We start from the raw sequence: 18,842 nt of genomic DNA, 5'->3' as shown, positions 1-18,842 counted from the left end.
GAGGATGTGATGTGTGAGGAATGACCTTGTAGCCTTTGCTAACCTTGTCCAAACAAAGTGTCCCCTTATTCTGCTCTCTAGTCTTTCCTTTATTCTCAGTGATGACCTCCCGGGGAGGAGCATGTTAGAGGGCTGAATGATCCTAAGATTGGCTGCTGCAGTGTAGGAATATCCAAGAGAACTGGCACCAATATGAGCGCACACTCTGCCAGCATTAATTTAATCTTTTTTCATTTTTGCACCATACTCACATGAATTAAACAAAATAAATCATTCAGCATCACTTATAATGCTTGGTATCGTTTTACTACCTGAATGCTTACCACAAACTGTCTGTTTTCCAGCTGAAACATATGAGCTGTAAAGGGTTAGGATAGTAAATATTAGCTGAGATAATCAAGCCTTTGCTTTTGTTTGCATACCAAAACTGGGTGCACACACTTCAGAGGAATCATGAATGGAATAGCTCTACTGAGGGAAATTTATGATTAAAATTCCACTTCTGAATTAAATTTATAATTAGAGTAGCAATGATGATGAGAATATATTGTGCCTTATTGATTTGTGCTATAAATATTATAAAATTATAGTTTTGTAATAGCTTTTAGTTTTTGATTAATGTAATGGTGAAAAACGTGGCAAAACGTAAACCTGCAAAAAATGATTTACGCCAAATATATAATATTTTCAGTTTCAGACAAAAAATTGTTCTGTGTCTCTACAATGTATTATAAACAAACTGTGACATTATTATTCATGCAAAACAAGTGACGACTTTTTTCAAAGTAACTTGTATTTTTTTCTAAAACCACTTACAACACATTACAGCTACGGCAAAAAAGCCAAAATGGAGTTTCTACAGCTTTAAGAAGCAAATGCTGACAATGACTTGCATTGTAGTCCCTGAAACACAAGTCTCACCCGCAGAAAAAGTGACCTGAATATCTGCATTCTCTTCCTCATCAGATAATTCCTACACTAATTCCATATCGTGTCCAAAAATATCCCACAAGCTACTACAAACAGTCACACCCAATGGTACATGCAGAAACAGAAGCATGTGTGTTGGGTGAGGGTATGAAGGGGGTGAGGGTTGAAGGCAGTAAGACCTCAATATCTTTCCCTCCAATCAAAGCCCCTCCACCTAAAGCAAAGGCCTGCAGGAGCCAAACTCACATTCCTACCACATATCAGATTCTTCCCACACCTCAAACCAGCTCCAGACCAGCGCAACATCCAAACAAACACCCAATTCCCTTCAGATTCAGCAATGCAGTAGCACCAAAAGTAGCCGTTACCTCGTACAGACGGGTCCCACACTGAAGTCAGACAGACAATGTCTCCGTTTCAGCTGTGAGAAAACTTTCCTGAAACGTGTTGTTACTGAATAACAGAAAAGGGGAAGTCATTCTATTTTTGACGCAGTGCTGATAAAGAAAAAACTTCTGGAACTGAGATTGTGTACAAAGGCCTTAAATGGCAGTGCTCAGATAAAAAGAATAAACTGCTACAGAGCAACATTTCCATTTTAAAGTCCAAAGAAGTCTTCCTTCAGCCCAAAACTATGATGCCTGGGAATACGTTCCACTAACCAATTAGAAAGTGGGGAGAAAAGTATGACTAGTGTGCCCTGTGGTCTATATAAACTTCACAGCAGAAAACGAGAAACGCCAGAGAATCCACAATGTTTCCATCCCAAACCCTACTGAGAGAAAGAGGGGGAGTGGGAGAGAGAGAGAGAGAGCATGAGAGAGAGACAGAGAAAAAAGGACAGAGAAAAAGAAACAAGAAATAAGAGATGTGAGATAGCTAAGAAAAGAGACTGAGAGACAGAAATAGTGACTGGATGTATTTCTGTATCTGTTGGAAAGAAGGAAGAGAAGAACACAGAAAAATAAAGAGGAGATAGGATGAAAGAGTAAAGAAACAAATTGAGCAAAGACAAAATGAAAGGGTATGAAAGAAAAATAAGATGAAGTGTGAGAGAAAAAGAGTGATAGTAAAATAAATAAAATGTGAGAAAGTCAAAAAGAAGGAAAGAAAGGAGAGAGCAAAAGTAGAACAATGCAAGAAAGGGGGGGCAACAAAAAGAGAAAAACAGAGAGGACAGAGAATGAGAGAGAAATGAGTAAGCACAAGAGAGAACAGAAAAAGAAAAAACAAAAATAGTGGAAAGAGAGAAATACAGAAGAAGAGCTACACAAGAAAGAGACTGGAAAAAGGAGACAGGGATTTAGTAAGAGATGAAGAAATACAGAGTGATAAAAAAGATGATTGAGTGTTAAAAGTAGACAGAGCAGAGACAGAAATAGAGAAAGGGAATAAATAATAAGAGTGAGAATAAGAGACAAAGACAGAAAGAAAATGAAAGAGAAAATGAGAGAGACAATGAAAGTGAGAAGACAGAAAGAAGCAACAGAGAGAAAGAGAGAAAGAGAGAGAGAGAGAGAGGAGAGCTAAAGACTGCATGTGGTGGTGGGAGGGGTGTATTGAAATCACTAACACAGCAGTGCTAAGTGAAAAGAACTAACAACGACCTTTTCATAAATCAGCATTAATATGTCGTGTACAATCAACTTCACTTTTATCCCAAAGACCTTTCAGCCTGTTCTGCAGTTTATTTAGCGGTTTTAGCACAAGGATGGAAATGCCAGCACCAATTTTCCGCCAGTAGGTCATGCCCTGCTGTGCCCAGCCATTCACTTCACCCTGTAACTCTGTATTACATCAATCCACAGTCAGCTCTACCTCGGTTTTTTATCCATCTCACTCAATCCTGCACAGTGAAGTCTTTGAGAAGCTGGGCAGCAGCAGCACCTGTGGCTCACACAGCCTTTCGGTACGTTACATTGGGTTTTACGACAGGAGCCATTACTAAAGCAAACGTTCCACTTGACCACTTTCAACTTCCATTTCACGCTGAACGCTCTCGGTCCTCCAGGTGTCGTTAGTGGGAGGCCTCTATTCCTCCGCTCCTCTGTTTTCTCATTACTGACCTAGTTCTGTTTTTTCTTGGGAGTTACGTTGGAGCCAGAGTTGGACATGGACAGGGAGTCAAAATATTAGAAACTTAGGACCTCACCCTTTAACCCTGTTGCTGTGCCTGACAAGCTAAGCTATATTCAGACTGCCAGGCCAAATTTGATTTGGGAATATCTTGATTGATTTTTGATCACACATTTGAATGTGTATTCACAACAAGCAAAACAATAGCCAATCAAATTAAAAATGACAATGGCACAGGGTCCAAGAAGAATGGCAAATTTGTTTTCATTGTAGTTTAAATGTGCCTGCTCATTTCTAAGCATACTACAACGCGCGACACACTTTACTGACAGTACTAAATGATAAAAATGTAGAATAATTAATAAATAAAACAATTAAATCAAAGCATTACAGAGACACAGAAAGCTACATCCGATAGGACATTCAATTTACACAAAATAAGACTGACAGCCTTTAGGCAAACAAACTAATGCAAAGGCCATGTTTGCTAGCCACCCAAGCTAGCAAACATGTACCTTTCAGTTGGAAAACAGACAGTTTGTAAAGAGGCAGTGATCCTATGCAGAACATAAAAATGAACTTAAACATGCCGTCTATCTGCTCTGCTTGTTGGCACTCTACTTAGTAGGGCTCTGATAGGACATGTTGATGGGGTTGGGGACTTAAAAATCTTCTGTAATAGTAAACACTGCTACTCTACTTTTTTTTTTTAAACTTATTTTCATTTGCTAAATATTTTCATGCATCTTTAACAGCAACCAGCGCAGATGCAATAATGTCCAGACAGGCAAATCCAATCACGTGCAATTAACAGCGTAGACAGCCATCACAACAGATCAGATCTGAGAAACAAATGCTATTTGCCTGCAGTCTGAATATAGCCTAAGGGCTCCCAAATCCAGAGATGGTTGATATGAGGAGGCACAACCCCTGCTAAGCACGCAGGTCGTGCCTTGCCTTTAAATCTGATGGAAAAACCATGTGTTTGGACAGGAGCGTTCCCTAAGCCAACCAATGGTACATAAACTTCTGCTCACCACTGAGCACAGAGCTGTATATGGTGATCAATAGCATTTAAAAGAGCTTAATTATTCAAGTACTTAAAACACTAATTAATTCATTTATTCATTTTTTCATTCACTCACAGATCACTGATAAAGATCATTCTATCAGAAAGCCATGAAATGCATATGTTTCAGGTTAAGCAAAGTTTAGAAAGTGTGTGAGAAGCAGAGACAGGGTTATCAGATGGGCCAAGATCCAGCCTGCAAAACAGTGGGTTAAAGCTCATTGAGAATTAACCAGTCCGCCACACGGCTCAATTAGGCATGCGTGCGCATGACTCCCCTCATTTAGTCACAGAAGGGTCCTCAGGGCCTCTTAAATTCAATTTGATGAGGTTACCTTCCTGGCCATTATTAGAGGTATGACATAATCAAGAAACCTTGTTTAAAAAGATGTACGAGTGGTTTTATTAAATGGAAACGGGGGAACGGGGAGCTATGCAGCTGGTCAACATGCCTTTTAACTCTGATTGCATTAGCCACTGCAAGCTCACATAAAACCCAGGGTTGTCATACTCCATTTCTGGGGAGGTTTGGAGGGGGGCACATCTCGTTACCAGGTTCAACTCATCGGTAAGTTTAGCATGGCTGGATACACGCTGGAGACCGGAATTTGACCCTCCAGACATATAAACCAATCGTTTAAAAAGTCCAGACTAAAGGAAATAACTGATGCATATCCTTTTATTCCTAGAGGAAGGTCATGTCCAGCTGTAGACTCAGAAGTCAGTAGGATGTGGAATAGCACTCAAACCGCGGTATGATCAGTGAGCAAAGGGGCATGCCACATCAATGCATCCTGAAGAAAAAAAACATTCCCTGGACAGGCCTGGATACACTTACCCAGGCGTCTTATCTTACAATGTTGAGTTGATGCTCGACTTGAATTCATTCAGGCTTGTCAACAATTGTATGCCGCTGCAATTCAGTCCTAACTATGCTAATTGGTTCTAAAGTAATCTAAAATTAGAGATCATTGGAACGCTTAAAAAGTGAATTCCACCATATTTCCCGGATAATTCACCATAATTTAGGGGTTGCGATGCAAACAATGGTATTCAGATTGGTCTAATGTGAAATGGTTCATTGTTAAGATTCTACAGACTTGTTTACAGTAAACTAGTATTGTCTCCCAAGACTTCTGCCATGTCCTTTGAAAGCACTGGTCAGTGGGACATGCATGTGGGGCTCCTGCTTTTAATGTTGATGTTATTTTCGTGAATCGCTTGTTTGTTCACATGGACAACGCGGACCACCTACTGCGCTGTCTATCGTGGGTGGAAATGCTTTCTATGGCATCGCCATTAATTTGGCACCCACTATCAGGTTTTGCTCAAACTCACATTGCCTTGACATTGCCTCAACCTTACTCATAAATTAACTTCTCACAACTTTTACAGGTGTGGGCAAAAATAATTTCAAAATAATTATTAAAACCTATTTTTCCTTAACAGTCTGTGAGGCAAGTTTCTCAAGAACAGAACTTTCACACCAGACCTACATAAATGGCTTTGTTTATCCAGCCTATCCAAATAAATAAGCCGTAATGCAAACGTTGCAGAACTGGTGAAATTGCCTTTTAATGCTCTTGCAGTTTTTTGTGTTCTGTTCTGTTTATTAGTTAAGACGTGCATGTGAACTAGGTGCTCATGAACCAAAATTGCTCAAGACAGCCAAAGGAAGTTCACTCTCCATGCTCCTAAATCTGTCCACGGTACACACAAACATACAGACAGACTGAGCACATTTCTACTTACAATGCTGCCCCTAACAAGCACTCCCCCACCTCTTCAGCCTTCCCATCTCTTCCTCTGCATGCTCCCCCCTCCCCCTTTCACTCCACCCTCCCCCTCCTCTGCTGGTTCACGGGTGAGTCTAGGAATGTGATCTCTAGGGCTCTCGTACCCCCAAACATCTTAATGCAAGAAAAACAAATCAACACTTCTCAGTGCTGAGCAGGAGGAATAAAACCAGCCAATAGGAAATCAGATAAAATTCAGCAACTGCTTCCAGCACTATAGTGCCATTAGATCAGAGAAAATACATTAAGTATAGATAAGCAGTTCATACATGCTTTTTGTAAGCGGTATACTGAACAATAGTGAGTGTAGACATAAAACAACCTTAAGTTGATTGAGCCCCAAACAACACTTTGGGGGATTATTCTAAATTAAAATTGTATCATGTTTTTTTCTCACAAGTAGCAAGTTAGAATGAGTGCTTAGTTGTATATAGTGGACTAATGTCTCTTTAGAAATCAAAGTTTGTAGAACATTGTGAGTGACAGGAGAATTTATTTGAGTTTCATGCAATGCTTTTTCACTTCATGGTACCTTCATTACTGAACTTTCTTTTCACTTTTTGGTACATGGTTGGTTTTCACTACCACAGCTCTCTCCTACACAAAATGTAGCTGTTTACATAAGCCCTATCCGGACGGGATTAGTTTCTCAGGGGGACGTCTGTGAAAAATATTTCACACTTCTACTCAGTGATTAAACCCTTGCAACCGGACTGCAATTGAAAAAAACATGAGGATCAGTGAGTTTTTTTTACTTTCTCTGTCACGTGACATCACATTCAGTAGCTCCTCCATGTCCACTCACTGTTGTTTTTATGTGGATCTCCATGGAAATGCACGCCCAAAGTGTAATTACGGTGTGTGGCAGTGGACAAAAAGCTATTTTATTAAATGCAAGGTGACGAAACTCAGAGATGTGCGTCCAGACAGATTAAAATTACCAGAGGACCACAGAGTTCAGTGAAAAAAAACGGTAATTAAACCTGTAAATACATACATGGTCATTCCGGACAGGAATTAAATCACAGAGGAACCCACATAAAGGGAAAATTACCCCAGGAACCCCTGAGAAACAAATCCCATCCGCATAGGGCTATAAAAGCACTCACTGAATTCATTCATCAGCGACCAATCTGAGAAACGTTTGGACCTCTTCGAAAGACCACAGCAAATTTTTTCCGAGCTGTCATTTTTAACAGATAAAAACAAAACTGATTCCCACTGTAGCTGGGTAATTTTCCAAATGGCTAGTTAATGCTGGATGTTTGCTTTGCATCATGTAGGGTGATGATTCTCTCTGGCCAATCAGCATTCTGCAAGGTTTACATGCCACATTCTAATCCATACTTGGGTCACTTGGAACCCTGTGCGAGCAAGTATTAAAAAGACGATTCCTGACATCACTGATGCCAAAGCTGGTCAGAATCATCTGTAATGTTTAGGACTATGATGCAGACCTTCTCATCATGGCCCAGGGAGTTATTTAACCTCAGGCAAAAGCGTTGTTTTATTGTGGCCAAGTCTGAACCAGGGTGTTTTCTGAAAGCCAAGTTGTTTCATTAGATATCCCTGTAACAGTTTGTTCTTTCTTAACTTCACTACTTGTCAGAGAGCGGTGATATGGAAAGGAATTTTGTACTTCTTATGAAGTGGGGTAATGGAAGTTTTCTTTCGGTTTCCATTTGAAAGCAGCAGTGGGGGAGGCAGCACAGAGGGTCTACAAGCTCAGCACTGCATTCCTTAAGGAGTCTAGTGTGGAACTGGTCAGATCCTGAGGCTTTGTCAGGTTTCAGATTCTTGAGCAGCCTGTTGATGTTCTCCACACTGTGTGATGGTGTGGTTGGAGCAGCTGGAGGGCTGTTTTATGTGATGAGCAGTACATCTGCATTGGCTCCTGCTGTGACTTGTGTCATGGGGTTAAAGGACAGGGATGTCTGTATTAGCCGGTTTACCACAGAGGGATTTAGACATGTTCCACTATTACTGCCTACTTTAAGTATTTGAGTTTAATTATGTTTTAGGTGATTTTGTTTTTTGGCTTGTTTCTCTCCTTTATAAAACTCATTCAAGCCTGGACTTGCTTATATTTGTTGGTGGCCGAGCTGTTCCCTTTCAGGCATCGTAAAAGTTTTTGCTCCACACCTTTCCTGTACCCGATACTTCTCATTGAACCATCCTTATCTTTAGAGTTTTTTTTTGTGACTGTTCCCAGCACTGGGGAAGTATCAATGACAGAACCTACTCTTCTGGTGAGGCTTTGCAATACTACTGTGAGGATTGCATTTAGATTGCATTTAACCATCTGGGAGATCAGGAACTGATGATACATAGGTTACATACAGTAGGTGTCAAAATCTCCACTGTGACTCATCTCAAATATTTATTTAATGTTAATACTTGGGGGGTTCACACACTTTGAGTGATGCCATAGAAGACATCATAGAAGGATTTTTTTTTCAGTGTAATAGAAAATGTTTTTCGTACATAAATGCATATACATCTCTTACACAACAATGATCTATCTCTGTAAACCCTTAAAACCTATAGAAGCACATTTATTTTTTAACAGCATACAGTGTTTATTGCTAACCACAGGAAAGTAATCACACAATCTTGTTTCACATGCAGGAAAGCTTCTATCATCCTTCTATCAGAAAAACAGTACACTGCAGATATATTTTGTTCCTCAAAGTACAAACAGAGTAAATGTACCCTCAAAGGTACAACATGATCCTTATAGTCCAACTGTTTACATTTAAATGTATAAAAAAAAACAACTGCAATGGGATATGGTATATTTATTATCCATTAACTAAAGATACTAAAACATGTTATCCTTGAGTGTACAACTCCATTGCCAGTTTGGCACATATTTTCTGAGAGTGTACAATACTGATGGTTAAGTTAAGGCCTAAAAACAATCATTGCTGTCTAAAAAAACTGGTAGGCCTAAATTAAAACTTTAGCAATGTGCTAAAGGAAGGATCTTGTTGTTTCACGCAGTGGGTGCTTGTTTTATATGGTTCCTCTTGGTATTTAAAGAGTGGGGAGGCTTTAAAGAGCTGTTGTGAACATCAGGGGAAGGAGTCATGAACAAAACTCTGCATGACCCCATGGATATAAAAATTCCAGCCTTTTGGTGTCATGGCTCGACAAATAAATGAATAAAATGAAACATTCCATTTAAAACTTGAGAGATTTGTTTTTAAAAATGATGCAAAACAGGTTTGCTTAAATGTCTGTTTATATGACTAAAACACAGATTTGAATGAATGAATAAACATTAAAAAAACAGTCATTTTCAGGAATGTCTGGGAATGTTCTGCTTGCTTCAAAAACAGACTGGTGTTCTGTTGATTTTTTTTCTACCTTGTCAAAACGTTCTACCACAGTATATATCGATGCTGTCCAATGAAAAACAAGCATCTCCAAAACAGCAATTTTAGATAGAGCTACAAGTATTTATCACTTTCAATTGATGTCAATGTAAAAACTGTTTATTTTAAGTCATTTAGTAGAATTGTCTATTGGCCCATTTATAAATATATTTTAACACAGTCTTTGTTCAAATTATATAGTAAAGAAAAAATCTACAAAAATTAAGATACTTGTTTTTCAATGGACAGTGATGTTTAGCCAAATTAAACAGCAGGTAGTTTTTTTTATTGGTTGAAAGCATCATTTGTCAGAGAATGATTTTAGCAGATACATAGGTAGGATATTTGAATGTCCTAAATCACAATATCAGGGGTAATATAAAGTAATGTTGTGATAAGAATTACTTTTATTTATCTTTTCTTTTAATTTGTTATTCAAACTACAATAGCTCAATAATAACAGCAAGCTTATACTATATAATGCGCGCGAGAAAAATAAAAAGCTTAATCATAAAAACACAGGTAACAAACTTTTAAAATTGTTAGTCAGCGCATGCGCCAATCTTGATGACCATAGTATTAATTGACAAAACACGTTCTGTCGAGCTGTGCTACCTTGTCAATCCGTGCTACATTAGTGTATTAATTTATACATGTATACAAATGTATACATAACTGTAAAAATATATGTATAATAAAAAACACGAGAAATAATCAAAAATTGTAGCTCAGCGCATGCGCAGTACCTTTAGGAAGCACGTATCGATGGGAAGCATAACTCGACAGAACACCGGCACTTTTCACCCACGTACTTTTGAATGAAAGTCTTTACCCCCAACGTTTTACATTAATGTAGCCTAAACGAAGACAAGCCAAGTGAAAACCGATAAAATATACTTTTAAAAAGTTTATTCAAAAACAGATGAAGTACAATCTAAAAACCGTTTCTACTTTTTCGCTTTTCTATAAAAACAACAATGATTAAATCCAGAGTTGCTTATACAAAAAGGTCAAGCAGCGCTGAAACCTGATACCCCACACTCTGCAGGCAAGACTGCAGCAAACTTTCAGCAAAAGTTGCAAAGTACTGAATGACAATCTGTAGCGCCAAATGTCACTGCTGTAACTCTACAGTCTGCAGCTATTGCACTCACTATGCACGTCCTTTGTTTAACAACTATCATATACATAAAGACAGGAGAAAATAAACAAAAAGAAGAGAGAGAGCGCCAGGACTACTATACACGCCATTCACACTCACTCACTCACTCACTTTGGTTATGATGAGCGGCTCGCCGTGCTCCAGTCCCCCTTTCAGAGTGAAGCCCCACGGAGCGCCTCCGTTCAGCTGAACGTGGATGTGATTGAAGGACACGAGCTGCTCCACGGTCTCCATCCCGCCTCGCCGCGCCTCGGTCCGCCTTCACTTCTCAGGCCACGCAGTCCCGTCTCTCCATCACTACTATCAACAACTGGGCAGCTCACGGCGTGAGGGGAGGGCCGGGCACGCAGCCTGCGGCGAGTCTTCATTCTCCGCCTGTATTCAAACAAGCCCCGCCTCCAGCAAATTCTGATTGGTTACAAGTACTCACTCACCCATCCCAGATAGCAAAATAACGTTAAATCAACGTTCATTTTTCAACGCTAATGTATTGCAACAACGTTGATCTCCGACATCAGAATTGATTTGTTTGTGCATGTCGATTTTACGTTGATTCAACAATGATTTAGCATCGATTCAACATTATGCTTTTAAATGATGTATGGTTCGTATTAAAACTTTACTTATATTAAACACGAATATGTTATTTATATTCTATTTGTATAGCCTGTATTGTGCTGTACTGTCCTTATATTGGGACATTAATAATAATAATTAATATTTCCTATTATTATTATTTGTGGGAAGCACTTTTCTCCTAGGCATTGTGAGTGTAGAAGAGCTCAGCCCAACCATCCAAACCTTTAAATGAATGTAGATTCAATGTCAGAATTTCAGTATTGACCAATGCCTATTAGGCAATGTTAAATAAAGTTTGTTTTAAGGTTGTTTTTCGTCATCTACCTTAAAGGATGCATTGCAACAAAAAAAAAAAATCAATTATGTTCTTTGCTATTAGGGTTGCAATTATAATCTGTATATCTATCTGTGATTTTTATTCTAAACGTCTTTGGATAGCTTTAATATAAAGCTGGTTACAGGGTGTATATAAAATGTAAAAATGTAATCATCGGTTTTAACGGTATGTCTACTGTAAAACATATCTTGTTAATTTGTTGCTTTTCTTTGAAATATTATTTACATGTATATGTATATGAGTTTTGTGTATGCAGGTGTTAAATTTGCTGAAAGAATTGATGCGTTATTTTTATATTGGATGTCATTGTTTGTTATAGCAGTTGGGCATGTGTTGCAAAGTAATATTTAAAAAATAATAATGAATAAATACAAAGGCTACGAGCCAATCCTATCACAGGTGGGCAGGGTCTGTCGGAGAACAGGCGGGAATTAAATAGCGTGCTGTAACTCGGTTTTCCACAGTTACAAAGCGGAGGAAGTGCTCCAGGCTGCGAAGTTAATGTGACTGACAGGGAGAGCGACTGTTCAGGATGGAGTTTCTCTGCTGTTGTCCAGTGTAATAATGGCCGAGGGGCGGGAGTTTCTACATGCTGAAAACTGTTGCTTTGTCCATTGTCCGGCTCCGAGCTGGCCTTCTTTCAACTGAACTGAAGCAGCTCCTCCTATGCAAATTCCCAGGCTTCACCGCTACAAGAGGCGTGTCAGACCGCTCTCTATGACCAGTGTTAAAAACATCACCGTCTGAGGCAAAAAGTGCCTTAAAAATGTGAAAACGGCTCACCGTCCACAGCACGTTTATGTTGTGCTACACGTGGCCACCAGAATAAGCCAATTAATCATTGGCACTTTAGTAACAGGAGAAATAAAAAAATAAAAATAAAAACTAAATGCAACATTTTTAGTGGGAATTAAGAATATGATACTATTGCAAGAAATAACGTTTTCAGTTTTTTCAGTGTATTATTAGTATCAGTAATACAATTAGACAAATTGCTAAAGACATTAACAAGCAATGTATATTACACAGCGTAAACTGCCTAGTATAAACATCTCATTGGCCCATTATCTTACGATCAGATTTTGTTACTATTTTACCTCCCTTTCTTACATGTAAAAGTATTGACTTTTAATAATGACTATTTTTATTTATGTATTTTAAATTTTGGAAAAAAACATCACTATCCTGGCATGTATATCAGAATGCAATATGTCTTTGATTATTATGATTTAGATATTTGTAATTTCACACACTATTTAGGGTCAAAAACAAAGGTTTTAGTAGCTATGTAGCTAAATGATACACAATGTGGACAATTATATTTTAAACTACAGGGACTTTCCATTTCTTCATTTCCATGGTCAGAGCTTATTTGTTCTGTATTCCTTCACTTGTATTTCAGTAAAAATAAAAGCCGGATCTCCATAAAATCTGTCAGCATAGGGAAGCATGAAGTGCTGTAAGGTTTTATGGGAAAACACTGCACTGATTTAGAATTTATATAACACAGTGGACCAACACCCGCAGAGGACATGTCTCTCCAAACCATCACTGAGTGTGGAAACTTCACACTGGACCTCTAGCAGCTTGGGCTGTGTGTCTCCACTCTGGTCCCTTGATTTCCAAATGAAATGTACAATTTTCTGATGGTCAGTGATGGTTTTGACAGCTATGTCATCTGCTGGTGTTGGTCCACTGTGTTCAAGTTTAAAGTGATTGCAGTGTTTTTTTTCTTACAGCATTTCATGTTTCCCTCTGCTAAAAAAAATTAACTGCTGGATTTAATTTTCCAGCAGGACTTCCCACACATTTGTCTTATATAATATTCAAATTTTCTGAGACACTGATTTTTGGGTTTTCATTGGCTGTATAACCATCAACAATAAAAGAAATAAAAGTTTAAAATAGATCACTCTGTGTTTAATACATATATATAATATATGAGTTTCACATTTTTAACTGAATTACTGAAATAAAGTAACTTTCCAATTTTTTGTTTGAGAGGCACTAGTATATTTTATGTGCGTCAGGTGTGGCTTTTGGAGGCTCCTCGCGCTGGTGACGTAACACGCAGGGTCATTTACGGCGCGCAGGTTCATTGAAGCTGGCTGGGAGAATGGCTGTCAGCGAGGCAGTAGTCAGGTGATGTGTGGCACGTATTTCGCCCTTCGCCTTTCTCGGACGATGGTAGCCGAGCTCGTTGCACTCAGGCGTGCCGCAGGTTGAACATGAAGGCTGCCAGTACTCACACTGTCCTCAGACTCTGTGTGCTGTCGTGTTTGTTTTTGTTGTTGTTCACGTTCACACGCGCCACCGCCAAAATGGCCTTTTCGCCCTCGCGCCTCGGGGTGCTGACCACCACTGAGCAGGGCCGAAGGAACCGCTACACGAAACAGAGGGACTCCAGCAGCAGCAGCGGCGGAGCTCCAGACCCGCGGGCGGAGGACCAGAGCCTGCAGTTCATGTGGAGTCTGTACAGGAAGGCGGCGGATGCGGACGGTAGGCCGAAGCAGCACAAACTGTTTGGGTCCAACACCGTCAGGCTGATCCGAGCGAACACCACCAGAAAACACTTCCACTCCTCCACTAACGGTAAAACATTTCAGTTTTACTTCTCCTTTTATCTGTGACAGACCTCAATCAGCCTAGGATTCCTTGCTTCTCTGACCTCACAACTATTCGATTCCCTGACGATTATTCGACCAATCACGAACTCTCCAATTTCAGCACGATTCGGTTCGATTATTTTGGTAAGATTAAGATTTGGTAAGATTTCCTTTCTCTGGAAAGAACTATGCACAACCTTTTAAAATATAAACAACATAAAATCAAGATGTTAAATGTTTTATGGGTCGATTTTTGGGGTGAATATTGTTGTATTGTTTAATCGATTAGAACATTTCCAAAACTAATGTTATTGAGTACACACTAAGAAAAATAAGTAACAGTTACAGATTTACTTAAAAGTAGAAAGCGTGACGCTGGGGCTGTACATTATATTGAGGTACAATAGAGTACCTTTCAGTGAAAGTCATTATTTGTACCAGTAAAAATGATAAATATTATAAACATTATCATCTAAATTACTAAATATGTGACAAAAACTTGATTATGCAAACCTGTCTGGCTTTTTAAATGAAAAAAGTATAATTAAAATATGTATTGTTTATTAATATAGCGATACAGAATAGCAAATGTACCTTTTGGCTGGTTAAATGGTACAAATCTGTACTTCCAGCTGTTAGGGGAACACATATGACCCTGTAAAGATCAATACTGTACCTTGAAGGGTACAATTATGAAATATGTACCTTCTGAGATTTATTTATTACAATTACAGACACATGATTATTGGCTAGTTCTTTCTGCATGTTCATAAATGATGCCAGGATATTTCTATACAGTACCTGTCAAATGTTTGGACACACCTCTTCCCATTCAATGGGTTTTCTTTCTTTGACACATGCAGAAATATTTTTTGTAAACAAAAAGTTTTAAACAAAACAGAATATGTTTTATTCTAAGTAGCCACATTTTGCTTTGATGACAGATTTAGCACACTCTTGGTTTTTTAATCTCTGTATTTTCATGAGTTAGAGCCACCTGGAATAGTTTTCTCTGCCATCTTGAAGAAGTTCCTGGAGGTGCTAAACAATAGTTGGTCCAGCACTGATGAAACATTGAATAAGAACATTGATTTCTCCAAACCTTTGAGTGGTACTGTATCTAAGTACTTTAAGCTATTAACGTACTGGTCTGTTTGGAATTAATAAGCTGTTTTTAGGGGTGGGCAATATGGCATAAATATGATCCTGATGCTCCAAGAAAACATCACAGTATACAACCATTTCACAGTTTGATAAGACAAAGTAAACAATAAAAAGCTACTAACATGAGACTGACATTTTTGAAACAAACTCTGATATTGGTATGCATTGTAGGACATGATTGAGAATGTTGATTAAACAAATTGTCGACTTATTCGTTAATTTGGAACTGCGGCTCACTACACAAACTGCTGGGGGACAGAAATTCAGTGAAGGAAAGTTTAAAGCTGCTCACTCATTCACTGTGTATCTGTCATTCACACCAAAATGACACACAACAGATGTCTTCTAGACATTTAAATGGCATTGATTCATGCAGATCTGGAGGACATGTCGACTAATTGAATAATCAGAAAAATAATCGATCCTAATGCATTGTCTAAGCCTTCCAAAAAAAAATTTAATCGCAATATAGTATCATTTCAATGATTAGTGATGTCATATTGCCCTGCTCTAGCTGTTCTTTGTTTTAGTTAATAATTGTATGTGACAACCAGCATGACTGACTGACTGTCTGCCACCCAGAGAGTGACTCTATCTCTCCTCCTTCTCCTGGCTTGAATCCTGACCTGGCCAGACCTGCTGTACACATACATCGTACAGTTCGAGCTGGAACACCTCCCACCAAACAAACTGCTGAGGGCATCTTTCGTTCATCTGAAGTCACCTGTGGCACCGTACCCTTCTGTTAAATGCGAGGCCAGAGTGTCCTCCACACAGCCTGCCAGCGACTCGGATGCTGTCGTTCTGGGCCCTCAGAGCCGTTGGGCAGAGTCGGACGTCACATCCTTCGTATCTGAGTTTAAAGGTGGCAAGCTAGTCCTCTTCGTTCAGTACAAGTGCTTGAAAGCTCGCCTGGTTCGATCTACTGTTCTAAGGCACAAGGCCCAGAGGAAACGTCTCCCGCCACAAAACCATGTACGAGCCCCTGCATTGCTTCTCTTCCTGGAAGAAGAGGGACATCCTATGGAATGGGCCAAGTATGTTAAAGCCCCTTCTCACCCTGGCTCGAGGGCCCGCCGGTCCAAGGAACCGGGCAGCATCGTTTCCGATATCCCGAACTACAAGCGAGCCAAGAACAGAGTGGCAAAGAACCAATGCAAGCTGCATTCGTACCGTGTGACCTTCCGTGACCTAGGCTGGGACCACTGGATCATCGCACCACACATGTACAACCCCCACTACTGCATGGGTGACTGCCCCCGGGTCCTGCACTATGGCTACAACTCACCCAACCACGCCATCGTACAGACCTTCATCAGCGAGCTGGGCGTGGCCGACATCCCACTGCCTTCCTGTGTGCCATACAAATACAAGCCCATCAGCGTTCTGATGATTGAGAAGAACGGCAGCATCGTCTACAAAGAGTACGAGGACATGGTGGCAGAATCCTGCACCTGTAGATGACTGTTTGCTCTGGCATTAATGTGGAACAAGTTGATAAATGGACTGAACTACATGGACCTTCCACCCAGTGTCCCTGCCATTGTAGAGCTTCTCTCAACTGGCCAATACCCAAAAAAGGTGTACTATAGGCTCATGAAGTAAAAGTTGAATGCTTTTTTCTTTTTATTCAATTTTTTCTGTTTGTATTTGTCTTTGTATGATTTTTATTGTCCTGTTTGTCATATTCTAATAATGAAGGGGGATTTGTGCATTGTGTATGTTGTTTGGACTTGTTAAGTGTTTGCACTTTACTTAACTGTATAGAAAAGTCCACTCAAAAAAACAAAAAAAAAAAAAGATAAAAATTATATTATAAAAATGAAAAGTGTTCCTTTTTCTGGTGCCCTTTAGATCAAGCTATGCTTGTTGGACTTCTCAGAATGATGCTGCTGCTCTTACTGATGCTGCTATTGCGACCTCTCTTGGAAACCACATGGTTTTGCACATGATGTTCTCTGTCAGAGGCTGGGGCCTCCAGAGAGAAGGAAAGGAGGGACTGTGATTGAATTGAACTGTCCTCATTTCACATGAAAGGAGATGTGCATAATGCTTACAGAACAGATATTTTGATACGTTTCTTAAAGAGAGTATGACCAGATTTCATGCAATTGAAGTAATTGTTTTATAAATCTTGGGAGATGAAATAAAGTGCATATTTTGTAAACAATGTTTATTTGTTTTATGCATCTTAAGCACACACATTACAGTTTGTTAACACACACAAACTCATTAACAGGCTTCCCAAATTAGCCAGATGACTGATTTTTTATTTTGTATTGCCAAGTGTTTTGGCGACAGGGGGCGCTCCTTCACTATTTTATTGAATACAATCTTATGGGTCCTGAGGTGGAGAATCAGTAGTGGCTGATATGTCTAGTTCGATGTGTTGTAAATTAATTGGCCTAGAGTAAAAAATTACAGTTTAAAGAAACCATAAAGCTTGTGTGTAAACTCTGTCCTGGTGCACATGATTTACATTACCTTTGTACTTTATGTATTTTGGCGTATTCAAATTGCATCATTGTAGTAAAAAGCAATGTCTTTAGAAATCAAACATGATTTCCTTGTGTACAAAATTCAGAATTCCAAATCTACACTATATTATTTGGGTTCCCAGTTCAAGTCCATATACCACCACAAATTGGAAGATTGTGAGCATAGATATTGATATTTTGTTGTATCATAAATGTTCCTGCTTAATAGAGCAACTGATGAGAATTCAGAAGTCACAAAGTCAAGAAGGTTATTTAAAAGGACTATAGACTGCAGCAGTAGCAGATATTTCTATAGCATTGCAATGGAAAAGGCAAATCAAAAGAAACATTGTTTCTTTCATTCACTTTAACATACTGTCACTGCAGTATGAACCCAAGACATTTTCCATTCTTTAATATGAAATGTACATCAATTTCTGCTTTTTGAGTCCTGCGACACATTTCAGAATGTAAGACAGAAAGCATTAACCACTTTGTAATGTAATGTAACTTCTTACAATATTGAAACTACATACTGGTACTTTCTTATTTTGGGAGACATCAGGAATGCAGACAGGCCAGTCCAGTACACATACCAATTGTGTGCAGCATGTGGTTTTGCATTGTCATTTTTTAAAAACACATGGATATCCTTGGAAAAGATGTCATTTTAAAGGCAGCATACATTGCTCTATGATCTCAGTGTACTTTTCTGCATTAATGCTGCCATTACAGAAGTAAGTTACCTTTTCCAAGGCCACTGACACAACCTCATACTATAACAGATCCGGGCTTTGGGACTTAAAAAAAAAGCTGTTAACAATTTGGATTCTTCCTCTCAAAAAAAGAAATATATTTTCAAAACATGAAGTGTAAGCAATATAACTCTTATTACTTGGAAAGAAATATTACATTTGCTATATTCTAATTGAGGTTTTCTGTGGGCGCACAAATTTAGCAAACATGTTGACCTTGGCTAGTTTTGTTTTTTGTTTTTGTTGCTTGCATAAATGAGTGATTGTGCCAATCACTCCACACCCTCATTAGTAACTCCCCCATTACTAGTGATGCCCCCAACACCAGGAGGGTGAAGACTAGCACATGCCTCCACCAATACCGCTGCTATGTAGCAGTGTAGCATTGCCGACTAGCATCACAACCCGCTTGGAGGAAAGCGCAACGACTCTTTTCCGATACAGAGCAAACTACATAAACAGGATTCGAACCATATTCATAGTGGCAGCGCTTAGCCCGCTGGACCACTCGGAG

The 18,842-nt window shown here is 39.2% G+C and overlaps 2 protein-coding genes across 3 annotated transcripts in view; one reads left to right on the top strand and one right to left on the bottom strand.

Annotated features, from left to right (window-relative positions):
* shroom4 (shroom family member 4) overlaps positions 1-10,721 on the bottom strand; it is a 70,367-nt gene extending 59,646 nt beyond the window's left edge. The window contains exon 1 of one of the 2 annotated variants that reach the window (XM_022678404.2): positions 10,522-10,721. In XM_022678404.2, coding sequence (XP_022534125.2) covers positions 10,522-10,644 — 123 coding nt within the window. In that variant the 5' untranslated portion in view covers positions 10,645-10,721. Of the gene's footprint in view, positions 1-1,298; positions 1,388-10,521 lie in introns of those variants that run through there. The other variant, XM_049482099.1, reaches the window with a different exon arrangement.
* A 2,650-nt stretch (positions 10,722-13,371) lies between these two features.
* On the top strand, positions 13,372-17,266 carry bmp15 (bone morphogenetic protein 15). The gene is made up of 2 exons (XM_007248061.4): positions 13,372-13,918; positions 15,731-17,266. Exons 1-2 carry the CDS (start codon positions 13,555-13,557, stop codon positions 16,558-16,560), a joined length of 1,194 nt encoding a protein of 397 aa, XP_007248123.3. The 5' UTR covers positions 13,372-13,554; the 3' UTR covers positions 16,561-17,266.
* The last annotated feature ends 1,576 nt before the right edge of the window (positions 17,267-18,842 follow it).

Source organism: Astyanax mexicanus, chromosome 8, assembly GCF_023375975.1.
Source record: "Astyanax mexicanus isolate ESR-SI-001 chromosome 8, AstMex3_surface, whole genome shotgun sequence".
NCBI lineage: Eukaryota > Metazoa > Chordata > Actinopteri > Characiformes > Acestrorhamphidae > Astyanax > Astyanax mexicanus.
Note: the sequence above shows the minus strand (reverse complement) of the source record. Positions and strands in the feature narration are given on the sequence as shown.